The 25492-nt window shown below is 55.2% G+C and overlaps 7 protein-coding genes and 1 non-coding gene across 8 annotated transcripts; 6 read left to right on the top strand and 2 right to left on the bottom strand.

Moving 5' to 3' along the window:
* Window positions 1–838: 838 nt before the first annotated feature.
* On the top strand, window positions 839–1795 carry ColSpa_09557 (60S ribosomal protein L15; the record flags this gene model as incomplete). The annotated part of the gene is made up of 3 exons (XM_049275769.1): window positions 839–925; window positions 1158–1314; window positions 1428–1795. The coding sequence occupies 3 exons, from the start codon at window positions 839–841 to the stop codon at window positions 1793–1795; spliced, it is 612 nt and encodes a 203-aa protein (XP_049131726.1).
* Window positions 1796–2999: 1204 nt separating this feature from the next.
* Window positions 3000–3851, bottom strand: ColSpa_09556 (uncharacterized protein; the record flags this gene model as incomplete). Its single annotated transcript, XM_049275768.1, has 1 exon — window positions 3000–3851. The coding sequence occupies one exon, from the start codon at window positions 3849–3851 to the stop codon at window positions 3000–3002; it is 852 nt and encodes a 283-aa protein (XP_049131725.1).
* A 4409-nt stretch (window positions 3852–8260) lies between these two features.
* On the top strand, window positions 8261–8521 carry ColSpa_09555 (uncharacterized protein; the record flags this gene model as incomplete). Its single annotated transcript, XM_049275767.1, has 1 exon — window positions 8261–8521. One exon carries the CDS (start codon window positions 8261–8263, stop codon window positions 8519–8521), a length of 261 nt encoding a protein of 86 aa, XP_049131724.1.
* Window positions 8522–8961: 440 nt separating this feature from the next.
* Window positions 8962–10577, top strand: ColSpa_09554 (uncharacterized protein; the record flags this gene model as incomplete). Its single annotated transcript, XM_049275766.1, has 4 exons — window positions 8962–9033; window positions 9089–9930; window positions 9983–10178; window positions 10230–10577. 4 exons carry the CDS (start codon window positions 8962–8964, stop codon window positions 10575–10577), a joined length of 1458 nt encoding a protein of 485 aa, XP_049131723.1.
* A 3146-nt stretch (window positions 10578–13723) lies between these two features.
* ColSpa_09553 (putative sugar phosphate/phosphate translocator) lies at window positions 13724–15861 on the top strand (the record flags this gene model as incomplete). Its single annotated transcript, XM_049275765.1, has 5 exons — window positions 13724–13728; window positions 13829–13862; window positions 13940–14065; window positions 14154–14726; window positions 14803–15861. The coding sequence occupies 5 exons, from the start codon at window positions 13724–13726 to the stop codon at window positions 15859–15861; spliced, it is 1797 nt and encodes a 598-aa protein (XP_049131722.1).
* Window positions 15862–16854: 993 nt separating this feature from the next.
* ColSpa_09552 (vacuolar transporter chaperone 4) lies at window positions 16855–19247 on the top strand (the record flags this gene model as incomplete). The annotated part of the gene is made up of 2 exons (XM_049275764.1): window positions 16855–19092; window positions 19155–19247. 2 exons carry the CDS (start codon window positions 16855–16857, stop codon window positions 19245–19247), a joined length of 2331 nt encoding a protein of 776 aa, XP_049131721.1.
* An 818-nt stretch (window positions 19248–20065) lies between these two features.
* ColSpa_rRNA_035 lies at window positions 20066–20181 on the bottom strand. Its single transcript, XR_007414266.1, has one exon. It is a non-coding gene; the product is annotated as a 5S ribosomal RNA (ribosomal RNA).
* Window positions 20182–24622: 4441 nt separating this feature from the next.
* ColSpa_09551 (uncharacterized protein) lies at window positions 24623–25441 on the top strand (the record flags this gene model as incomplete). Its single annotated transcript, XM_049275763.1, has 1 exon — window positions 24623–25441. One exon carries the CDS (start codon window positions 24623–24625, stop codon window positions 25439–25441), a length of 819 nt encoding a protein of 272 aa, XP_049131720.1.
* Between the last annotated feature and the right edge of the window lie 51 nt (window positions 25442–25492).

Genomic DNA, 25492 nt, shown 5'->3' with positions numbered 1-25492 from the left:
CTTTCTGAATGGGTCGCTGGCGAGCGACTCCTACGAGCCGAGAAATTACTCTCAGACAAATTGATAGCAAATCATATCTACGGGTTCCACCACTATCGAAAAGCTCGCACGTCAACAGTCTTTGACGAGACAGGCAGTGGACGGGATTCAGTCAAAGATCCGAGAGTGCCAGCGGACTGTTTGACAGAAAACCACACTGGAAGCACTTCAGCTTTTGATCGAGCTCTGCGAACGTGGACAAGCCGAAACGGAATACCAAGTCCAACGTTGGTGGTGGAAAAAACTTTCATGAGGGCCATTGGTCTTGAACAAGCTTACTTGGGACTGCCGACTTGAGAAAGATAGAAACAGAACTCCTCCACCGGCGGACGAGTCTCTGAGTAAAAGGCGAGGTATTTGATGCTCCAGAGCACGTTGGTTAACGACATGATGTTGAAACAAGAACTGCTGGAATTGGTTGGGTCGGGTAGCATCGTAGGGGATGTTTCACCGAAAGATGAGCACACCGAGGCCACTCACCGAACACCATTCACCGAACGGCAAAAATTGCTCCACAATTAGGTTCGGGGCAAACCCAATGGCGCTAGCCACATTTGGATTAGCACATCGCTTACTGAGAATCGCACAACTCTCGTTGAATTTTCCCACTTCCACTTTCGAACTTTCTCAATCGTCGTCGCCAATTTTTCATCAACACCACCACCAAAACCTCGGCAGCCGGATTTTACGTGAACAGCTGGTTTGTCCCCTCTCCCTCCCGACAACACCGCCGCTCTTTTCGTTTTCTTTTCCGTCTGCCAATTCAAGAGGCTAACCTGACGCCGTCGCCGCAGTCAAAATGGGTGCCCTCAAGTATGTCGAAGAGCTCCAGAAGAAGAAGCAGTCCGATGTGATGCGCTTCCTTCTGCGTGTTCGCTGCTGGGAAGTACGTTGAAACCACCCGATTCCGATCCATGTGGACGCACGACAAGTCTCCACTCGTCTCTCCTGTCTCCCTACCGATACCGATTGTCGAATTTTGATCCCCCCTCCCAGACGACTGGGAGGGGCCATCAATTCGAGAATTGGTAGAGGGAAGGGAGGCATGGAGAGGTCGAGAGAACTTTGCGTTCCTGCTATACACTCGTTGAACATTTGCTGAGAGTGCATCAATATAGCTCCGACAGCTGAATGTCATCCACCGCGCCTCGCGTCCCTCGCGCCCCGACAAGGCTCGCCGCCTCGGCTACAAGGCCAAGCAGGGCTACGTTATCTACCGTGTCCGCGTCCGCCGTGGAGGCCGCAAGAAGCCCGTCGCCAAGGGTGCCACCTTCGGTACGTTGAATCGACTCCCACGAGACGGAACGAACCCCGCCGCCGAGCGGTCGTCGTGGTCCCGTCGCAACCGGAAGTGGAAGAAGAGATTGCTAACAGGATTGGAACCGCAGGCAAGCCCACCAACCAGGGTGTCAACCAGCTCAAGTACCAGCGCTCGCTCGCTTCCACCGCCGAGGAGCGTGTCGGCCGCCGCTGCGCCAACTTGCGCGTCCTCAACTCGTACTGGGTTAACCAGGACTCGACCTACAAGTACTTCGAGGTCATCCTCGTCGACCCCCAGCACAAGGCCATCCGCCAGGACCCCCGCATCAACTGGATCGTCGCCCCCGTCCACAAGCACCGCGAGTCCCGCGGCCTCACCGCCACCGGCAAGAAGTCCCGCGGCCTCAACAAGGGCCACCGCTACAACAAGACCCAGGCCGGCCGCAGAAAGACCTGGAAGCGCCACAACACCCTCTCCCTGTGGCGCTACCGGTAAGCGGTTTCGTCCAGCAATGGAGGATTCCGCGGTTGACGTGGTGGTTCGCCCCGACGACAACATCATCGTCTCTTCAAAAACAACGGCGGCTGCCGGGTGTGGTGTTCACGGATTGCAAGGACACAAGGACGGCTACGGTGGATCGTCATCTTCATCATGGGTGGTACTCGGGATGCTACTTCGACGACAACTTGGGAAAGCACTTGATATCATGCGCTGGAGTGTTCTTCTCCCCCCGGTCTGAGACTCCGGGAGGGACAAAATTCAAATCGATACGAAAAATGGAACAGACTTTTCCGAGGTTCTTACATAACGGGCGGGCGTATAATGATGAATTATGTGATTTGTGAGAAATCTTCAACACTTCCCGTCCCCTTTTCCACTTCGCCCCGTGATTGCATCGTAAAAGCAGCCATCCGCCTGGTTTCGTTCGCCCTGGCGGATGAGGCATCCTCGTTCGACTTGGCCAGGCTTGCGGCTTGTCGTCGCCTCTACGGCTGTGTCAACCCCTCCAGGACGGCTCTGCCTAATCTGTCACCTCATCCAGCAGCACTGCTATGCGTGTTCCCCTGGACGCCATTCCTGGTGGTGTAGGGACCCGTCTGGTTGAGGTGAAAATTCTGAACAGGACTCCAAACAGGTGGAGACCAACGGGCATGGATCACCAGCTGGGATGGTTAAAGGGGCGGGGCACGCAGTTCGCATTGCCGCCTTCAGCACGATCCCATCGACCATCACGAGGATCAGTCCTGCGCAGAGCACCTCGTTGCCACCGGCCACAGAGTATGGCTGGAACCTTTCTTTGGGACTTCCTGGATGACAGGCTCTGCGTCCAAATGTCACGGGTCACAGGGGAATGCATGGAACTTCATGTTTCAACGAAGCTTGATAATTACTGTTTGTTCTCTGTCATCCCAGATCGTCTCCGTCTGTCCTGTTTCTTTGCAAAATCTGAGTGCAGCTGATCGGTCTGTAGAAAGATTTCCCAAATATCAAATTCCTGGCCGTACAACATGCCAATCTGCCGGGTATTTTTTTCCTCCCAAGCCAAATTAAATCATCCGTGAAACGCCGTTCCCCATGGCCCTTGGGTATGCATACTCTGCTGTGTCAGCCCTGTTATGCAAATTGCCCATCTGCCATTGACTGTCTTTCTTCTCGTAATGAGAAGTTACCTCCTCGGATTCCCCAACAACCCCCACACTTAGAAGCGCGTCATGTCGCTGACCTCGCTGTACTTGGTAAAGCGGGTGTTGCCGGTGTTCATGGGATGCAGCGCGGTGGGTGGACGGTTAATCTCGGGCATGATGGGGCTGCGGCGGTCCTCGTCCCAGTCCCTGTCGGAGTCGGAGGCATGGCCGTGTTCGATATCGGGGATAATTGGGCCGCTGATGTTGGGGCGAGCAGCGGTGGTGGTGGTGGTGGTGGTGTTGCTCTTGTTCCAGGGAGTAGGGAACTTTTGCGTGAAGCGCTTGAACTTATTCGCCTGCTTCTCATCGCGAATAGAGTTGCTCCGCACCGAGTAACCGTCAACGAACGAATTCTTACCCGAGGCGAGGGTGCCATCGCTGCGGATGTTGCGGGCATTGATACCGTTGTGACCGTCGCGGAAGACGATGGACGAGATGACGTTGAAGAAGCCAAAGGTGATGACCAGTATGCCCGAGGCGAGAATGAGGCGCCACAGGGGCAGACCGATGGTCTCGGCGGAAAAAGCAGGGTTGGTGATGTTGGCGAGGATGTGGCAGCCCATGACGATCATCGCGATGCCCAGCCAGCTGAGCCCATGCTCGCACGAGAGGACCGGCCAGTTGCGCTCAAAGTAGTTGCGGAAGACGTTGAGCTCCGAGACGATGAGGAAGACGGCGATAGAGAAGATGAAGAAGTGCGAGATGGAGACGAAGAAGGCGAAGTGGCCCTTGAGAATGGACATGACAATCATGACCCAGGTCGAGGCGCTCACGGCCAGCAGACCGATGATGTTGAAGGCCCGGAAGACGTTGAGGATCATGTGGCCGGAGCCACGGAGGCTGGAGTTCTCGGAGAGGTTGAACATTTTGGGGGCTTGTTGAGGTCGCAGTTTGCGCACTCTCCACAGCAAGCTTTACCAGGCGACTTGGGGTTCGTGGAGGAGCAGTTTCTGCACTGTCCGCAGCAAGGCTTCTTGGGGTTCGCACGGGAGGCAGAAGTCGAAGAGTTCGGAGGAGCTGAAGAAGCTGGAGAAGCAGAAGACGCCGAAGGTCCTGCAGCAGAACGGACCGATAAGGACGAAGCAACTGAAGATTCTGAAGGCGTTGTTAGCGAGGAGCTCGTCGTCTCGGAATGGCGAGGCAACTAACAAGTAAGGAGTGTTTCCAAGGCAAGTAGCTACCGGTGAGTTCGATGGTGATGAGGTTGGTAGCAAATTCTTAGTCCTACTAAGCAGACTGAGAGATCCAACGGAGTAGCAATTCGGTATTGCGTATTGAGTGGGGGTGTTTGTGTTATGATTATCAGACAAGTAGGAAATGATGCTGGAAACCAGTCCAGGCAAAGGTAGGGATATAGAGAAAGTGTGGAGAGCTTCACGATGGGGGCGAGAAGGATTGTATGTGAACAGGATTAGTAGATTCCCAAGAACAGAATCTGTTCACGAGTGTTCAATGGGAGGAAGGAGGGGGGAAGAAGCGCCTGCCAAAGGACCGGTAGATAGGTTCGACTTCAAAGGAAGGAGGGACGGGAGCTCCTTCTCCTTTAATACGGACAATACCCCGAGTGTTCCTGTGTTCCCTTGTCAAGCTTAAAGAAACATGGGGCGAAACTGATAATGCAAGGTAGGGGAGAAGAGCTACTGTTCCCGTCCAGCACGTCACCTGAAATTTCCTCTTACCATCAAGAAGGCAAGAGCAAACTCAGGTATTGTTTGACCGAGGGAGTCTCCCGGCGGCCTTCCCCATTCGTTGTTTCGCATTGCAGCCAAAAAGTTTCGAGCAGCTGGCAGCCAATCGATTTGGCAGCGCGAAGGGGCCATCAAGGCCGGGATGTGTCGGCTGGGGACGATGGAGTGTTCAAGGGTTCTCTCACGAACGGCTTGGACGATCTGTCGATGTCCCGGCGTTACGAGGACTAGGCTACGGGGGTGTGGGACATGCGGGATGGGGATGGGGAGGGAGACATGGGAGGCTTCGAACAGCGGCGGCAACGGAAGCAGCTGTACTTCCTGCGGTTGAGGCTCCAGCCGATGCTGTGCGGCGGCGTTCTGACGCGGTTTCAACGCGAGTGCTCTGATCGAGCACTTGCAGCGCTGGTTATCTAGACCGGGGGGCATCTGTCAGTCATTTGGCACTTGGCCACGATACGATTCGCATATGGTCGGGCAGCGATGGCCTGCGGCATGTGAGCGAGCCCATTCTCCCCGTGGAGCTGCTGTTGTCCTCTGGTTCTCGGTTCTCGATACAGATCCCCCAGTGCTCTTCGAGAGCGAAGACGAGACGAAGGAGGGGCCTGGAGGGTAGAGGCCATGTGTGTGGCATGAACATGCCGTGGGTCGCTTTCATCCAATCGTGCGCTGAAAGTCTGACCGCAGCAGCGCTCGTCAAGGGCCAGGGAAGCAAGCGCAGCCAAGACGGTCCTATGAGAGGGCGGCAAAGATGCGGAACAGGAGGCGAATGTTCAAGCATCGAGGCCCAGACATTAAGAGGATAACAAGCAGCATCGTGGGCTAATTAGATAGCGGCAAGGGTGGACCGTTGTTGCGTGCAGTTCGTAAACATGTTGCTTGTTGACTGTTGACAGTCGAGAGAGAGAGCGTGCGTGCGTGTAAGGGACATGGCAGGTTCTCAGTTTTCGGGCTCGACGCCGGATTGATTGGATGACGGGCGACGACGCTCTGTTTCATGCGAGTTTAGCAAAGACAGCCGCCGGCCAACATGTCAGGCATGGAGGCCTGCTGGCAAACCCCTGCGGGTGCAACGAGTACCGATTCGCTACAGGGCGGGTGGGCTGGACGGTGCAATTTCCAGTGTGAGCGGCAACGCAAGGTACATGTGCGTCGGCTTGGTTTGGGGCGGTTTCTGCACAGTAATCGGATTGCTCTGTAGGTAGTGCGACAGAGGCACGGAGTGCGCCCCTGCCGTTACTGATCCTCAACCGCATGGCGTCTTTGGCTCTCCCGAATGCGACTCTATCACACGGGTTAGCCTCAAACCTCCTGTGCGGAACTCTTACTACCAAATCAACGATGACTGAAGAGCACATGAGTCAACACCTCCTCTTTCGGCGAAGCCAACGCTTAGTTTCGATATAATTTCGAAAGCCAGGAGAGGAGTATCGTGGTGACGCCGCTGTTTGCGCCTAGGCTGTTAGTGGCAGGATGTCTGACGTAGTACCACTTGCCCGTCAGCTTCTGGTCAAGTTGGACGAAGCCCATCATCGTACGGTTTGGTCTCATTAGGCGCATAGAAGGCTGGCCGAGGCACCTTACAAAATGTCAAGAATAACACCAAGCAGCTGAACAAGAGTCGTTGGGATAACTGTTACCAGCTGAAGACCTCAACCTCGGGTCTCTTGATAGGTAATGAACCTTAGACGTGGTCATAGCTCTTCGCGCGATTGTCTGGCGTCCGTCTGAGGTGGACAACTTAGTGCCCCCAGACGCCATGATCGCTTACATGCTGCATCATGATCAAACGAAACTCGGTCGTGAAAAAGAAAACCAGAAAGACTGGACATTCCAAATGACCGTGCTTCAAGAGACTTCCGGCGCATCGGACGGGATCCGCTTTCGCATCCAAGTAATTTGTGGACTTGAGACTTGCTGGAAGGTCGCCTAACAAGCGCCCGCCCTGTACCACCTATTCCATGATGCCATCTTTAGCCCAGGTCTCGGCCTTCAAGGTCTTAACTTGGATACGAGGAAGACCGTCCGCGCTTGAGAGACTTAGCCGCCCTGCAGGCAGTGTCGGGTCTGAAAGCACTCGCATCTAATCTGAGCCGCCCTGGGGTGCGGTGTCAGTCTTCCAACTTCGGAAACGTGATTTTAAGCGCCAGCATTGCACGCAGGCCGGGGGGAGCCTCGCGTAACCATGTTGCCCTTGGAATGGCGCGAGTAAGCAGCAGAACAGGAAGCCGACCCTGGACGCTTTAATAACCTGCTTGCATCCCCGCGAGGACTCATCTTCAACGTCCGCCTTCAAATAAGAACTGGCCAACAAACAGCACATGATTATTTCATATCTTATTTTCGATGACGATAATTAGCACAGGGAGCTCCTAAAGTTGGGTTCTTCTGACGGTTTTGTTTGAACTCCCCGATACCCCGGTGGGCGCTAACTGTGTATGGCAAATAAATGAGTGAGCATCTTGGATTGTTCTTTCCGGTTTGTGCGACAATGAACATTGAGTTGAAACTGTATCAAAGAAGAAAAGCAAAGCAACCTCCCCAGTGGTGGGTTGGCCTCATTTCCATTCGGAGACATCTCTTCTGGGAAGCCGGCCGCCATATCCAGAGAGCCTCATGCTGGCTTCGAGTCACTACTGTGCGGCCTCGAAGCGACTGATTCACGAGATCAAATAGCAGCAAACACCTGTTGCAAGTGAGATTAAATAATGGAGCTTCAGTAATGTCAGTGTAGAACTGAGCTCAATCAAGTCCAACCCAACGAGATTGCCCCTTCTTCCCCTTGGTTCTGGTCTGTGCTTTGAAAGCACGTGAGCAGCTCGGGTGGGCCCGCCTTTGGCCCAGGCCCTGCTTTTGCTGTCGCTTTCCGCCGCCCGCCAGCAGCCTCAGCTTACTTCCGAACACTGGACGGACGACCCGACGTCAATCTCCTCTTCGACAAATTTGCTGCCGATCGGACCTTTCTTTCCCTCACCCACTACAACACCATACGACGATTTCCCAATTACTCACAAACCGCATACAATCGGCTTGCCAGTCGCCAAACTCTATTTGCGCCCATTGACTTCTTCTGTCGCTGCGACAGCCTCCTCGTGACTGCCCAACTGCCACTTCCCCTTGCCCTTTGTCTTCGCCATCTTCGCGACGCTCCCATACGCTCGCCGGCATCAACGAGCTTCTCGTTGCAATCCCCAAGCGATCGCGATAGCTTTCCATCGGATGATGTCGTGACGGCTTCCTCGCTCTCTGCTTGGTTCTGGTTGGCTTGTGGTGCGGAGGACTTGAGCAGAAAGAGGGTCTGGACGCGAGAATTGGAAATTGCAAAGCGGCCCCTCCCAGTTTAGGTTACCAGCGACGTCTCTCCTTCAAAGCAGCAGACTGGCGCGCTTCCATAATAAGGGTGGTTTATTGTGCTTTCAATCGCATACGGTGAAGGAGGCTTGCTTGACCTTGGTCGAGGACGATCTGAATCTTCCCCGCTGCCACTGCGTCTTCGCTTCTCAGCAGTTCCCGCTCGCCATCGCGTGCTCTTGACAGACCAACCTTTTTTCATCAGAACTATCGTCAACTAGGAACAGTTCGCAGCCATGTCATACGAATCGTCCGCCGCCGAGGTCGCAGAGGACTACCGTCAAGCTCTTGAAGACTTGACTACCAACGTGCGCTTCGAAATTAGCAATCTGACGATGATTGCGAGAGAGCAAACCGAACATGCCCAGGTCATCTCTGAAGTTTTGCAGGACCACATTCTGAAGGTAGGCCATACTCCTCATTGCTTCTTGGTGCCCGCACGCGCGCCGTCTGCTTCCTTGTTCCCAGCCGCGGCGTCTGAAGCCGCGAGGTTGTAGCTACCGAACGACTCGACCACTACTGACATGTCCCGCAGGCTCCAGCACATAAGAAGCTACCGGCCCTCTACGTCCTCGATTCGATCGTCAAGAATGTCGGCACTCCGTACACACTGTTCTTCGGAGCCAAGCTATACACGACCTTCATGGAGGCGTACGCCGCTGTGGACGGTCAGGTTCGCCGCAAGATGGACGAAATGCTTCGTACATGGAAGGAGCCAGTCCCCGGATCTCTCGATAAGCGCCCAGTATTTGCCCCCGAGGTAACGCAACCCATCGAGAATGCCCTGCTGAAGGCCCGCACATCGGCTCTCCAAGCCCAACAAGGACGAGGAGCTGGCCGCGGTCGACCGCCTGCTGCACCCTACCGCGAAACCCCGACACCGCCAGGCATGCGGCCTGGATCGAATCAACCGGGGCCATATGGCCAGCCCCCGCCCATGCCGCAGGCGAACGGCAATCGGCCTCCGAGCGCGCCGCTTCCTCATCACCCGCAAATGGCCCCTTACGCGGTATGTCGTTCTCACTCTCTTGGCCATCTTCACCGGATACTAACAGGAACCGTAGCCTCCTCCGCCGTCATACAGTGCTCAGCCCTCAGCGGCCCCTGGCCCCTACCAGCCCCCTCCACAAATGTCATACGCGGCTGGACTCTCGGGTCCGCCTCAAGCTGCTGGGATAAGCAAAGACTCTCTGGGACAAGATATCCAGAAGTTGATTGATGCGTCGAAGTTGGAGTTTGCGCAAAACCCACATGATCATAGTATTCAACAAAGACTGAAGGCATTGTTGGATGTGCAGAGCTTGCTACAACACCAGAACTTGCCCCAGGACCAGTTGATCCTGATTAAGAATCAAGTAGCCGATCTTGCTGTAAAAGTGAGGCCGTTCTCGGCCCAGAGCTCAACCCCTGCTGCTACACCCGTCCCCTCTCATCCACCGCCGCCTCCTGCGGCGCCTGTAGTTACGTCCGGGCCACCACAGCAGCAAGGTGCAGTGACGCTTGATGCACTCCTCGGCCAAGGAGCTCTTGCTGCGTTGTTGTCGAGACAGTCAGCTACACCACAGGCTGCTACACCACCGCCTCCCCTGACCAACATGGCGATCCGGTCTCCTCCGCCGCAAAAGGTTGAGCCGTATCGGCAGCCCAGTGCGACGCCGTCAGCGGATCCCATGGCTTTGCTGGCCGGCTTGCGACAAGCTGGACTGCTTCCTGGACCAGCCCCGAACGCAACGCCAACACCGGCACCTCCTCTGGGACCAGTACCACCTCCCGGAATGCCCATGCTGCCTCACGGCTTGCTGCCCCCTAACCTTGCAAGCTTGCTGGCATCGGGTCAACTGCCGCCGCGTCCTCCGCTGGGGGGCATGAACGGCAACCAACTTGATGCCACAGCCCTCAAACAGCAGTGAGTTGTCTCTAGGGCCTACGCGTGGTCCATGAGTGCTAACACTTTGCAGGTTCCAGCCACACCTGATTCCCTCCATGTTTGAACAACTGGGTCCCCAGTGTACTCAGTGCGGCCGACGGTTCAAAACGGACGAGGAAGGCAGAAAGAAGAAGATGGCACACATGGATTGGCATTTCAAGGCTCACCAACGTCTTGCGGAAGCAGAAAAGAGAGGCCAGCACCGCAGCTGGTATGTCGACAGCAATGTGAGTTACCGAGACCGATGAGAAGCGTGAGTGATATCTAACACGTGGCAGGACTGGCTCAAATCGCGAGAAGCCATCGACGTCGACCATGCCCAATCAGCGGACAGCTCATCATCCAGTCCCGGTCGGGCGAAGAAGGAGGCCAAGCCTCGGTACATCCCGGTGCCGGACGCCTCAAGCGGCATCAACAGCGTTTGTCCCATCTGCCAGGAGAAGTTCGAGAATAAGTGGTTGGATACTGCCCAAGAGTGGGTTTGGTTGGACACTACGCTGGTCGGCAACCGAGCATATCATTACAGCTGTCACTCGGAAGCGACACAGGCCAGGGAGAGCACACCTGTATACTCGAGGGGAACGCCCGAGCCGGTGCTGGGCAAGCGCAAAGCAGAGGTGAGTTGATGGATGAGCGTGGACTATTACGAGCTCGGACTGACGCATGCCAATAGGGTGACTTGAAGTCCTTACGCGGCAGGATGAAGAAAGACAAAGACGCAGCAAAATGGCCCAAGACAGAACTCGACTACTAGAAGTACATCCAGTAAACAGACGAAGGCCGTTTCGAAGACCTGACGGCTTCGTGGAGAAATATTGTATTGCACTAGATAGCTCGCGAAAGCCACCTCCGCCCCGTCGCCTACGATCGAGAAACGCCTCCCGGAAGCATTACGCGGTGCCAAGCCACGTATGTCGGCTGGTGACGAACCGTGCGACCCCAAAGCGGTGAGGCGAGTTGAAAATCCCCAACCCTACACGGGAATGCCAACACGTCCAAGAGACAGAGGGGGAAAAAGAAATCTAATGGGGTCGGGGTGGGAGTCGATCATGGGAGAAGGGGATCGGCACGCACGGAACACCGGAGAGCGGACACCAATGAAGCGTGGTGAGGCTCCGTTGGTCGGAGCTGCCGGGCAAGTGATCGGCAGAAGGAGCTTCGGTATCGCAGTCGACATACATGCTTGGCAAGGCTAGCCACATCAGCGGAGACTGCGTGTTCGTCCAACCTGCTCATGAAGGGGAGGAAAGAAAAGACAGGCCGGAGGCAGGCGGAGCACACCGCAACACTGCACAAGTGGCTGCGGGAGCAAGCATCAGGGGCAGCCTGGTCGACTGCTCACATGGACACGCAGACATTTCCATCATGTGTTATCGTGCGGTCGAGACATCCGACTTTATTAATAAAACGGGCAACCCCCACCCCAGGCTAGCGGCGGGCTCGTTATGCAGCCCTGGCAGCGGAAATAGAGGAATGACACCTTGAACGTTTCTCGTTGCACTCGCGTTGGAAAAGGAGTTCCGCTCATGATTTTGGAAATGTTTCTCCACACGAGCTTCTTGTGACCCATGTTTTTTTTTAGAGGTTGAGTGAATGCGTTTCCCATTCTCCACAGTCTAGACTCTGTGCTACCTAGGCGCACGCGACGGAGGCACACCCATCTGCGAGAATCCCTGCTGGCCTCCCACGCAAACCGGTCTCCCGAATCTGTCGGTCCAACAGCAAGGCCGGTGGTGAGTAAGGTGGCGGGCTAGAGCGGCCCTGAGGGTCGATCGGGTCTGGGCGGGCTGGCAAAACCACTTTTGTTTTCAAGTGTGTTTTCACTCTTTACTCAAAACTGGAAAGGGATTCCAATAAAAGTCTGGGGGGGGGGGCAGTGTCGGGCAACAATTGGGTCGTATGGAGGCGGGAGAGATGGAAAAAATATGGAGAAGCGTGGTGGTTTTGTTTTGATGAGCCACCATGGCGTGGGATGAACGCATGCTTTCTGGCGCCAGCAATACGGTACGGTGGATGACGATGGCAGCGCGGCGGTTGGGAAATCTGGATTGAGCTCGGGCTGATTGGGCCCGCTGCCTCATGCTGAAGAGGCAAGATAGTCAGGGAGAAACGGTGGATGTCCACACGCCCCCTTCCCGGACCACCATTTCTGGCTTCCCGAAGTTCGGCGTCGGGTGTCTCTCTATCTCTCGATGTCTTACATTGGGTGTCTTACATGGGGGCTTGGCCTGGGCTGCCGCGTTCTCCTTGTTCTATCAAAAAATTCATGTTTCCTCTCGAGTTTTCGAGTCAACAGGTTTGGCGACTTCATGGTCGAACCCGTTGTCCGTTCAGGGATGTTGCTTGCAACTCGGACCCGTCGAACTGAATCGATCTGCATCAGAGCGTAACCCCCGGGTTTTGTGAGGGCTGGAGGAGCAACGGTTCTGTTCTGAATATGGCGGTGGGCGAGGACGAGGAAGAAGGAGAAAGAAACTGCAAAGAAAGTCCGAGTGTGTATCGAAAGCCCACGGAACATGCCATCTGCAACATGATGCTTGGATGACCCAGCTCTTGCTGAGAAAGGCAGCCCGTTGGGTTCACAGCTAACGCTTCGTCTGGAACCATGTGGGGAAAACACGGTCATGGCGGGGTCGGATTTCCATCCCTTTCTTCCATTCTTTTTTTGCCCCCAGACGGGCGACGGCGGGGATGTCGGGCTTCAACCACCCAGACGCACCCAGCTTGTGGTTGAGCTCCGTTCTGGCCGTGGTGTTGAAGCATTGATTGGGGCTTTGGGGGACCCATGCGGCCTGGCCATCCAGGGACCTACCCGGCTTTCCCAGTTGCTTCCAGGTTCCCCGAGCATCCCCCGGTTCTCCCCTCAAGCGCATCTGCTTCCAGTCGCGGCCCCGTCGTCTGCCGGCTGCTTGGGGTTTCCCAATGCAGACCGGATCTACAGAGCACAACCACCTAGCTTACAGGAGCAGGTTCGCAGGCGCATTGTATGTACAAAGGCAGAGAAACAATTGACAGCTGATTCCTCTCCCAGAGGTGGTGGTGGCATGTCGATGTATCCTGGCCGATTGCCCCTCCACTGCCCTCCATCCCGTCTGCCGCTGTTGCCCCCGGTGCGGGGGTGAGCCCAGCTGGACCCCGGATAGCGCTTGGAACTGCAGCTTTCACACACACACACACACCAGACAGCTTTTTTTTCCCTTTTCCTCCAGTTTTTTTGTTTTTTGTTTGCCATCCGCGCGGCTGGATGGACACTTGAGTCCTCTTGCATCATGTACATGCAGTCTTATACCGAGCAGGGTAGCTCTGGTACCTACCTCTCATCCTTACCCCACTCGATGGAGGGGCAAAAGGGGTCCAGGTCCTGGGCAGACACCACACCGGTGCACTCTCTCACGCACTTCGTTCACCCAGCTCAGCGGAAAGCGCAAGCTCCCCGCTCGACGTCCCCTTGGTCACAGGAATGGATGATGAAGGGGTGTGTGGTGTGTGCCGAGAATGGAAATCCGGTCTGGTTGACCAGACGTGTCCCTGCCATGCCCTCCCGGCCGTGTCGAGGTGTTCTTTTTAAGCAGAGAGCTCCCCGTCATCCATTTTGTTGATCAACAAAAGCTGCGCGTCGTCCCCAGGAGCTCTATCTTCTCCTCCTTCCGCGTTCTTGTCCTGTAGATTCTGTTGCCAATTGACACGAGACGACCCACCGTCTCCTCTTCGTTGTGTGATTAGATAGAGCCCCGTCTTCAGGTGAAATTCCCAGCGTTGCACATCGCGCATCATGGAGTAAGTTCTACCGTCACACCAAGCGACCTGCGACCACGCCGTCGGGCCCTCGGTTTAGAAGCTTCGTGAAGCGCCCAGGTAGCTGACAAGTCTTCGCCAGGCCTCCTCAATCCACCGCACCACCTCAGGTTCTCGTGAGTCTGACCGATTGGAGCTTGCTCGTGCTCCCCCCCCGAGAGCCGCAGGCCATTGACTCGAAGCAATTGAACAGGACCACTACGTCGGAATTGACGTCGGCACTGGGTCGGCCAGAGCATGCATCATTGACGAGACCGGCGACATCAAGGGCCTTGCCAGCGAGCCCATCAAGCTGTGGCAGCCCGAGACCGGATACTATGTAGGCTCTCCTTGAACCTTACCTGCTCTCTGTATTCCCTGGAGTCGCCTGCGCGCGTGCGGTCGAGCTCTGCTGACGCTCCCACCAGGAACAATCGACATCAGACATCTGGGCGTGCATCTGCCACTGCGTGAAGCAGGTCCTCAACGAATCCAAGGTCGACCCCGACAAGATCAAGGGTATCGGCTTCGACGCCACCTGCTCTCTCGCCGTCTTCAGCCACGACACGGATGAGCCCGTCGCCGTGACGGGGCCCGACTTTGACAACGCCGACGGTAACGACCGCAACGTCATCCTGTGGCTCGACCACCGGCCTGTCGAGGAGACGGAGAAGATCAACGCCACCGAGCACAACCTGCTCAAATACGTCGGCGGCACCATGAGCATCGAGATGGAGATCCCCAAGGTCCTCTGGCTCAAGAACAACATGCCCAAGGAGCTCTTTGACCGCTGCAAGTTCTACGATCTCGCCGACGCCCTCACCCACATGGCCACTGGCAACGAGACGCGGAGCTTCTGCAGCACCGTTTGCAAGCAGGGCTACGTCCCCGTCGGCGTCGACGGCAGCGTCAAGGGCTGGCAAGAGGATTTCCTGACGACCATTGGGCTCGAGGATCTCGTCAAGGACGACTTTAAGCGTCTTGGTGGCGTCAACGGGGTGGTGAGCCTATTTTATTGAACCCCGCTTCTGCCTTTACATCGCGAACGAAAGGAGACCAATTGACTGACCAAACCAGAACGGAAAATACCAGAGCGCCGGAGAGCTTGTCGGCGTGCTCTGCAAGAAGGCCGCCGACGAGCTCGGGCTTCCCGAGGGCATCGCCGTCGGTGGCGGTGTGATTGACGCCTACGCCGGCTGGATCGGTACGGTCGGAGCCAAGGTCGAGCTTCCCCCGGGCCACCTGGAGGCGGACCAGCCCAAGAACGATCTCTCGCAGGCGTTCCACAGACTCGCGGCGGTTGCCGGTACCTCGACCTGCCACTTGGCCATGTCCCGGGACGCCGTCTTCGTGCCCGGTGTCTGGGGCCCGTACCGCGACGTCCTGCTGCCCGATTTCTGGATGGCCGAGGGTGGCCAGTCTGCCACCGGCGAGCTTCTCCGACACATTATCGAAATCCACCCCGCCTTCATCGAAACGAACGCGCTTGCAACGGCCGAGTCGAAGAACATTTACGAATTCCTCAATGCCCACCTGGAATACATGCGGGAGAAGAGCGGCGCGCCGTCGATTTCATACCTGGGACGCCACTTCTTCCTGTACGGCGACTTGTGGGGCAACCGATCGCCCGTCGCCGACCCTAACATGAAGGGCGCCGTCGTCGGCCTGAGCAGCGACAAGACCACGGACAACCTGGCGCTGTGGTACTACGGCACGATGGAGTTCATCGCTATGCAGACGCGCCAGATCGTCGAGGCGATGAACACGGCCGGCCACGAGCTCAACACCATCTTCATGTCCGGCAGCCAGTGCCAGAACCCGCTGCTGATGGACCTCATGGCCAGCATCTGCGATATGCCGGTGCTGGTGCCGCGCTACACCAACGCGGCGGTCGTCCATGGCGCGGCCATGCTGGGCGCCAAGGCGGCGACGGCGGCCGACGACGGCTCCACAGAGGATCTGTGGTCCATCATGGACCGCATGAGCAAGCCCGGCAAGCTTGTCAAGCCCGGCACGCTCAAAGGCGAGAAGTTCCTGTTCGACGCCAAGTACCAAGTATTCCTGGAGCAGTGCAAGACACAGCAGGAGTACAGGAAGCAGGTTGATGCCGCCGTGGATCAATGGCTTAAGAACTGAAGCGTTTCAGATGGGGGGATTCATGACTGAAGGACGGCTTAGACGGTTGACGGCATTTCATGGTTTTAGATGTATGTATGGGTTTTGGATGCTTCACTGGGCTGGATGGGTTGCTCAAGGAGTTGCAGGGATAATGTTAATAGTCATTCTCTTAACGACCAAACAAAAGAGTTTTCATCAAGAGATTTCCATCCAGACTCTGATCAACACGATTGCCTCGGTTCTATGTGTGTTTGCGGCGAAAGAGCATGGTACAACAGGGATAGTTTTGCGGTCCAGCCACTCGTTTCCCTCGCATCTTTTCTTTAGCGACGGGTCGAAGAAAGGCCCCCCACCAGAGGGGTGGTCTCGTTGCTGTGAAGCTGCATCTGTAGCGAGCACACGTGCCTGCGTTCACAGCAGCTGATAGGGCAATGGCTGATGCGCTACGCAGCGGGACAGTGGGACGTTGCGGCGCTGGAGCGGGAGACTGGTGGGGCCGCGAGAGGAACAATCGTCAGATACGAAAAGACTGCAGGGAGATCGATCATGGAATGTGCTTTTTTTTTTTCGCTGTCTGTTCCATCTCTCTGTTGTCTCTTTTATGGTCTCCTTCTTCATCGGTCAATCCGGTATGGTCCTCGATATATTCCATTGAGAGAAGTAAGGCGGCAAGCAAGTAGCAAGAAGGAAACATATCAGCGAACGAAGCGACGGACGAGCTTTAGCGTCCGAGCTTTTCTGTCAATCGCGAGGCAGGGACTGGGCTGGGCTGCCTTTCCCGACATCATCTCGTCGCACCCAAAGCTTGTTTTTGTACAACACCCACCACGCCCACGCCCACACCCACGCCCCCGCTCCGCTTTGATCGAGTATTTCCACCGTTAGACCTGCCGCCGCACTACCCGTGCTCAATACACAATCTTCCGAGAAACAAAGCCACCGAGCAGGCCTTACTTTTTCCTACGACTACCTCCCCGACCCCCCATCAACCGCCTACTGCCGACCGCCGCCATGCGTTTCGGAAAGACGCTGCGGCAGGCCGTCTACGCGCCTTGGAAGGACAAGTACATCGACTACGCGAAGCTCAAGTCCTTGCTGCGGGAGGACAAGTACGATGACGACGAGGTCCCCTGGACCGAGGACGACGAGAGCCGCTTCTGCGAGGAGATCTTCAACGTCCAGCTCGAGAAGGTTGCCAAGTTCCAGGAGGAGACGTTCGAGGCCCTGAAAGACCGTATCGACGCAGCCTTCGAGAAGCTCAAGGAGCTGGCGCCGCCCAGCGAGGAGGATGGCGCGGGAAACGTCCAGGCCAAGAAGCCCGACTTCGGGACGGCTAAGAAGCTGAAGGAAATCGAGGCGGAACTCGACAAGATCACGACCGAGATCTCGGAGCTGAAGAAGTACAGCAACATCAACTACACGGGCTTCCTCAAGATCGTCAAGAAGCACGACCGCAAGAGGGGCGACCGCTACAAAGTGCGGCCCATGATGCAGCTGAGCCTGTCGCAGCGGCCCTTCAACTCGGAGCAGGGCTACTCGCCTCTGCTCAACAAGCTGTCCATCATGTACTATGCCATTCGCCAGCAGCTGGACGAGGACGCCGCCGACCAGCAGCCGCTGGATCTCGAGAGCCAGGGCGAGACGCGCCACGGCGAGCGGTACACGGCTCACAAGTTCTGGGTCCACCCGGAGAACCTGCTGGAGGTCAAGACGTACATTATGAGGCAGCTCCCGGCCCTCGTCTACAGCGAACAGTCGGCCAAGGAGCTGGACGGCACCAACGACCCGACCATCACCTCGCTCTACTTCGACAACTCCAAATTCGACCTGTACGGCAAGAAGGTCGAGCGCAAGTCGGAGGCCGCGTCGCTGCGCGTCCGGTGGTACGGCCAGCTGAGTTCGAAGCCCGAGCTGTCCCTCGAACAAAAGGTTGTTAGCGAGAACGGATCGAGCGAGGAGCGCAAGTTCGCCATCAAGGACAAGTACATCAAGCCCTTTATCGATGGCACCTACAAGATGGAGAAGACGATACAGAAAATGGAGCGCCAGGGCCAGCAGGCCGAGGAGATTGAGAAGTTCAAGAACACAGTCGAGTCGCTGCAGGGCTTCGTGCAGGAGAACAAGTTGCAGCCCGTCCTGCGCGCCAACTACGTCCGTACGGCCTTCCAGAAGCCCGCGGACGACCGTGTGCGCATCTCCATCGACACCGAGGTCGCCTTCATCCGCGAGGACACGTTGGACAAGGACAGGCCATGCCGCGACCCGGCCGAGTGGCACCGTCTCGACATTGACGCCCGGAATCTGACTTACCCCTTCAAGGATATCAATCAGAGCGAGGTCTCGAGGTTCCCGTACGCCATCCTCGAGATCAAGCTGAAGGAGGACCCCAGCCGGAAGCGCCCCGCGTGGATTACGGACCTGATGGGATCTCACCTGGTGCACCCGGCGCCCCGCTTCTCCAAGTTCGTCCACGGTGTCGCCTCGCTGTTCGAGGACTACGTCAACAACCTGCCCTTCTGGCTGAGCGACCTGGAGGCGGACATCCGCAAGGACCCCCAAGAGGCGTTCGAGGCCGAAGAGCAACGCAAGGCTCAGAAGGCCGAGGACGAGATGGCCGTAGGCAGCTTCTTGGGTAACAAGCTCAACTCGTACAAGGTGTCCAAGAGCTCGCCGGCTGGCAAGTCGTACCTGCAAGACAGGATGGCCGCCGAGTCCAGCTCCCGCCCGAAGCCCTCCAACCTTGAGTCTCAGCAGTCGTCGTCCCAGCAGAACGGCGAGGGGTCGTCCGGCCAGCAGCAGAGGAGCTACGGCACCCTTTCGTCCGTTCTCCCGGGCTTCTCGCTGTCCAAGTACTCCAAGGCCAAGCGGGCGCAGAACAACCAGCAACTGCTGCCCGAGGGCGTCGTCGAACCGACCGAATGGATCAAGAACTCGGGCGAGCTGAAGATTGAGCCCAAGGTGTGGCTGGCCAACGAGCGCACGTTCCTCAAGTGGCAGCACATCTGCATCCTGCTCGGCGCGCTCGCCGTGTCGCTGTACACGGCCGCTGGAGAGAACTTCCTGGCCGAGGTCATGGGTGTCGCGTACATTGTCATTGCCGTGTTCGCGGGTGTTTGGGGCTACGGCATGATGCGCCTGCGGAGGAAGATGATTATGGCCCGTAGCGGCAAGGACTTCGATAACCTGATTGGTCCGCTGATTATCAGCATCGCGATGATGGTTGCTCTGGTGTCGAACTTTGTGTTTGCTGTAAGTTTGCATCCCCGTTTGTTGTTCTTGGTCGGAGTGCCGGGTGCTAACTTGACGTCTAGTACACCGCCGCCCTCGAGAAGATGGAGAAGGCCAAGGACGTGCTTGGTGGCAACAACGTCACTGGCGAGCCGATCCGTCAGGAACTCATCTAGGAGCAAAGACGCCGAAGATGGGTTGCAGTGAGCTGAAGCGAGTGTCGGCGAAGTATTCCCCTTTGTATAGGTGTATCGTTGTTATGGGCTTGGCTTGGTGTGCTGCATTGGACTTGGTGATTGTCCTCTTTCGGTATTGTTCGTGATACCTGGCTCGCGAGGACGTGCCGTTGTGTATGAATGTAATCATAGCGTGAGAAGGAGCAGTGGTGTCAAAAGTTGCACGAGGTCCGGGCACGACGTGTCGGTTGAATCAATGTGAATATCAATGCGGGCAACGCCTCATATTTGTGAATCACGTAGGCTTTTTGGCTTCCGAGTCTAATTCGACGACGTCAAGAGGCCCGCGAATTCTGTTTTGCCCCGTCTGTTCTCTCATGTTGTATATGAATCGTCGTTCAGCGCGGTCATCGCTACGTCGTTTGGCTCCTCGCCGCTGGATACGTGGCCGCGATAGCCTCCTCCTCCCTCCGTGAAGATGAAACCCACATCGGAATCGAGCCCAGGGAACTAGACAGGCCTTCCCGTAACCCCATCGACCTTGTGGTGCCCAGATGCTATCAGCACAAGAGGGGGCACACGGGATCGCCGCCTGATAACTAGTATGGTAGCCGAGCGGAGGAATGAGCAACGCGGGCCCCACGCCGCATACCGTCTAGTGGGTACCACGAGTCCTTGGTAGAGATGCCATCAACAGTGAGCATCAAGGCACTGCGTCCACCAGAAAGCCGTCACTGGGCGTCGTCGATGCAGTGGCGCAGATGGATTCAACCGGGTCTCTCGCGCAGAACACTACTAAACAGTAGCAAAAATAAAAACATACAACACCAGGTATTCGCTGATCGTCACCGACTCAACTACTAATCCGGCCCTCACTGGCTTATCTATGGGAGAGCGGACGGGATCCCGAGTTCTCCAGTGGGTATGGTCGTATGTGGTATGACGGTGCGTAAAAGTTGATTATACCCTTCACGTGCTGGCACAGGAAGAGAAGGGCGTCGATGATGTCAACAGCCAGAAGTGTTAGCTGTGAGAGACTTGACCTCCTAATCTTGAAGTATGATACTTCCATCATCGGAAGGCAAAGCTTCCATCTCAGCCCCATTTTACGGCATAAAGTACTATACTAGCAACCTAGACCTAAAAGACCTTTTACTCTTAGAAAACCTAGAGTTATATTACTCTAGTATCTTAGGCCTTAACAAGGCGCTAGAGCTTCTTCTAGAGCTTCAGGTTGCTCTCACAGTAGTCCTCAAGGATAGCAATCTCAGGGGCCCACTAGTCAGAGCAGAGTACGCCCTGGAAGATCAAAAGCCACAAGGCGCAGTCAAGGGCGGCAAGCGTCTTATTATAAAAGTCAACACGCTCCTTCAAGTAGCGGCTGAGGTAGACAAGGCACTCAGGGTAGACGGCGCCACCAGGCTTGTTATGCTTCTCAATCTACTTAATGATAGTGGTAGCCGTGAGCTTGTCTAACACAAAGGTCTTTATAGATAGGGTGGTCAGCAAAATAGGATGATTCAGGATTAAAGAGGGTGTTTCCTTAGTTATTCAATGTAAAGTGACTTATTAGGCAGAAGGAAACATAGAAGTTGCTAGCGGTTTACTTTATGCCAGACTGTGGCTTGTTGACGATAGGCTTTGTTTTAGACTGCTGGTGATTTAGGCCTTCCTTCCATTTGGTAGTCTAGAAGGAAGTTAAGGTCCAAGGACAGAGAATCAACGAACGGAAAGCACGCATGATTTGTAGGACTACATAAACTACATCGACCTCCATCCTCCAGCCTCCATCTTCGTCCTCTATCTCCATCCTCTATCCCCATCTCTTCTGTTGCCGTCCGCTTTGCAGTCTCCCATTTCTCGTCATTATCGTCGTCTTCTTCGCCCTCATACATGACATCTTCCTCGCAGTACCTCCATCTCCTCCCAATCCGAGTCCACCTCGCTCCTCAACATCGCTCCTTACGCCAACGCCTCATCTCAGACGACATCTTGAGCTGCAGTTTCACGGTCAGGCTCCAGCAGAAGCCGAGACCCAACGTCAACAGCCATGTCTCATCACTGATGAGCTTTTCAGGTATGAACTCCTCTAATGGTTCTGCGGATCTTCAGTAAAGAAGCGGATGAAGTGGATGAGAAGGAGCCGGGTACTTTTTTTTTCCCTTTGGGGTTTTCCTTGCCACTGCACCTGCTTAGCTGACCAATGACCTTTTATGGGGGCTAATAAAAGGAAAAAAGTCTTTTTAGGCTCTGAACTGTCGATCACGCTCCGTTGTTCTTCTGCATTAGCCTTGAAGGTTTGGGAGGGATGTGGTTCTGGTTGCATGACTGCTTTGAGCTTCCAGGTTGGACTTCAAGGTTGGGCCAGAGAAGCTGTTGACTCGGATGTGTGTGTGGAATTGTGTCCTGTCTAGTAGCAATACAACAGATATTGGTCCGCATTGTCAAACAACCCAAACCCTGGGACCGTGTTGGACGAGCAGAGTATCCGCCCGTTACCTGATGGGCGGCTTGTCTCCGTGCAGTTGTGATATACAGTCACTGCAGTTTTGACGCAGACGCTACTTTCTAGTTGGGCACAGGTTTGCTCCATGACAGCAGCACCACAGCCGGTTTCAATGCCCCAAGTATCCATCAATCCTCCGTCAAGTATGTTATATAGAAACTACCTATGTAAGTCACTACCTATGTAAGTCACTACCTATGTAAGTCACTACCTATGTAAGTCACTACCTATGTAAGTCAGCACATGGGCCTTCGGAACGCCGTTCCCGCCGACAAAGAATTCCTAGCCTCACCTTGGCGCAAAACTGGATGGCTTCAAGACAAAGTTGATGTCGCCCCGCGTGATGCCTACTGCAGTCCCATCAATGCCTTGGCGGCCGATAATGCGCCGTCTCGAAGAGCCCTGGCGGTGTTGGTCAACAGGTCAGTATAAGGAAAAAGATGTAAGCAAAACATCAGCAAGCCTCTTCAACTGGTCCTAGGAGGCAAAGTTATGATTTCTAGCTAAACAAGTACAGCAAATAGCTGTGTTCTATATTCCACGTTGAAGCAGTCTTTTTAATCCTGGTCGGTTTACGGCTTATAGTGACAAGGTTTGGGATGCAAAAGAGCATGCAGGCAAAGATGTGGATTGTGTCTCTAGGTAGACTGTACCATACGGTTACAAAGTCAACAAAGGAGGCGAACTTGGCGTTAAGATTCTTGAGGGACTACGCCAGTTTTTGTTTGCACTTTTCAACAATGGCAAGGACACGGAAGGCGTTCTCCTGGATGGCGTCTTTGTACGACCATCATGCAGTTGGATATTCTGGAAGCCTGTTCTAGTTTGGCTGAGTGTGTCCTTTCATTGCATTGCACATCGCACTATGTGGCTGATGCAAAGACCGACATACCCTTTATTTCGATATCATACGTCCGCTTTAGTCTGATCTACGGCCTTTTGGCTTTTGCGTGGCTACTTGGTTGCAACCTGGTAGGCCTTGTGACAGCTATGGTTGTCACCCATCTATCGGCAATGACAACACCCTGTAGATGGGAACAGAAAGCCGGCGGCTTAGAAGTATGTCATTTCCCCCCTTCAGTATCAAGATCAACTTGGTTGTTGTGAGCGCTGCTGATACTTTCGCTAGGTTGGCGTGATGATGCGCAGCGGTCTGGTCACTGTCTTCAGTCTCCTGCAGCCGTCGTTGACATGGATGGTCGCGCTCGGAATGCTATATCCAGCCTCTGAGGTTTCAGCTGGTGGCAACTACAATCTTCATTTTCTGTCGCCACAAGCAAGACGTACATTATCCCCAGCGGGCTAGGCATCGAGAATCCCGAACTGGAGAAACCACAGCTACCCCCGCCACGCCATCGCGCCGTATGTCCCAGTTTCGCTGTATCTCGAACAGGCCGGGTTTCTTTGGCAGGACGAAGCCGTCAGGCTTCCCAAGATTGGGGTTTGGGGGGACGAGAGCGAGCTGCAGGACGACGATGACAAACCCCTGTACAGAGCCTTCTTCGCGGACCCGATCGCCGAACGACACCCTTGGGCGTTTGAACAGGATATATACATGGACGATCTCGGTGCTGAAGAACAAGACTATATCACAAGTCACCTCTGGGCGGGGGAGCGTGTTTATCTCCGGGGCCGTGTCACCGGGCATTACCTCGGCGTCCCGGGACACAGATCCATCGTCGATGAAGAAATCGCCCTCAAGCCAGCAGGAGATGGCTTTCGTCGCCTTCAAGTAGCGTGAGTCATATGTTTCGTTGGCCCTGGAGATTTAGATGCTGTTGATGAGCAAACCAGGGGACAAAAGCTGAGGAGTTCAAACACAACTTGGTTAATGCAGTACGACCCTCACGCAGACTGGGGATTTCGCCTCTACAATCAACAACACGGCTGCCACCTGTCATCAAGTTTCAGGCCGTATCACGACTGGGATGGTGGGGAGGGCAACGACTCTGTGAGCTTGCAGCTCAACAGGCCCGTCGAAGCCACCTGTACACATGGCGTAGCAAAGAAAGCCTCAACCTTCTACATCATTGAGGATAAGGCCAATTAACCATCGCGCTATTTGTATTGGCATATGTTAATGTCTAGTTTACCTGCAGGTGTCATTCAACATAAAGCCTCGGTCAGAACATCATGGCTCGTTCGGATTCTGACCGCAGGAGATGCTATTCGTGGAAGTTATCGGCTTGCAAAAGGGGCGTTTCCAAAACAGCCATATCACTCAATTGCTGGAAAGAGGTTTGGTTGGTAGTTTCATCATCCTGAGCCTGATTTGGGTGCTTTGGAAGCAAAGAGCTTGCCCAGACACGATACAGACAAACACGAAATATTCAGCCGTCACCGATGAAAGGCGGCACAGCTCCCCATCTGCATTGGTAATCAGCTCCATCGTCGTATATGGGCACGTTTTGGCTTACTACCTTCGCGGTGTTGCGAGACCTTCTGGCGGTAGGCTCGCCATGGCTTTCGCTGTTCTTGGGGTTGATGCGATGCGGAAAGTTGTACCTGTACCCACATATAGCTTTTTCGGACTCATGCAGAATCGAGTCTTTGCAAGACCTGCATATCGATCACTAGTTAGAACTGGCCTCCTCAGATGAAGCCGATGACCCTGGGCAGGACGCAATTGCATGGGGGCACACGGTCAGTAATTAGCGGATTGGTTTCAGGCTTGGTCCGCAGCACTTTCTCTCATTCTGGAACTCAAATCCGCAAATTCTCCACTATGCAGCGTGAACGATGGAACATTTTGCCGAACAGCCGTTCAACTTGTTGGAACTAAGCAGTTAAAGTGTGTTGGTTGGAGTTCATGTGAGTGATTCAGGCTGGTCGAATTCTCGAACTCCAATCATTCCTCTTACCCTCCAATATGGCCTCGTCTCCAGAGGACATCGCAGCCTCGCTCGCAGCTTACCGCTCATTTATCGCAGCCCAGAACCGTCGCGCTCTCGAGGTGTATGTACCATTCATCGCCACCGCGGTGCCCGACGACCTGGAAGACGACGAGGACGTCGAAGAGCTCCGCCTAGACGGCCTAAACACGCTTCTTGACACCACCCTCCAAGACTTTGACGTTTCGGAGGCTAGCGAGGTTCTCACGCGTTATGATGAGCTGGTGTCAAAGATTGGCCTTGATGGCACCTACGTGATGCACGAGGGGACCCCTGATGAGCGCGAGGCCGCGCGCCGCGAGTACCTCTCTGTTATCGAGGAGAACCTGAAGCAAAAGTCTAGAGAGGACGTGCGGGAGACTATCTTGATCCCTGAAGACTTCCGTGTGCTGGCCGGGCTTGTTGACGGTATTGTGGGCTACGGGCTGCCCGTCTTCCGGAACGAGACCCAGCCAGCCTTCTGGTGGGGCTGCCGAGACGACCAGGGCCTGCACGCCGAGAGGGTGATGACGCCTGAGGAGCTCACGGAACACGCAAATCTCCCCGAGTGCTGGCAGATCGCGGGAGGGTGGGCACCAGGCACAGGGCCTGATGCCAATTTCAGCATTGTGTATAGCCGCAAGTCTGACGAGGACGCTTGGAAGTGGAGATACACTTTATCTACGGCGGTTGACGGCTTGCAGATCTTTGAGACAGTTCCAGAGTTTTTGGCCTGGTACACTCATTTCGGGGAGGATGACGAGGTGCCTGGGCCGAACGAACTGAATGCAAACAGGCTTCTTTATGGCAAAATCTAATGTACTCTGGCCTTGTTCTGGCATTGAATTGAAGACATCGATTGCTCTGGG

This window comes from Colletotrichum spaethianum, assembly GCF_022836535.1.
Source record: "Colletotrichum spaethianum MAFF 239500 DNA, contig29, whole genome shotgun sequence".
In the NCBI taxonomy this organism is placed as follows: domain Eukaryota; kingdom Fungi; phylum Ascomycota; class Sordariomycetes; order Glomerellales; family Glomerellaceae; genus Colletotrichum; species Colletotrichum spaethianum.
Note: the sequence above shows the minus strand (reverse complement) of the source record. Positions and strands in the feature narration are given on the sequence as shown.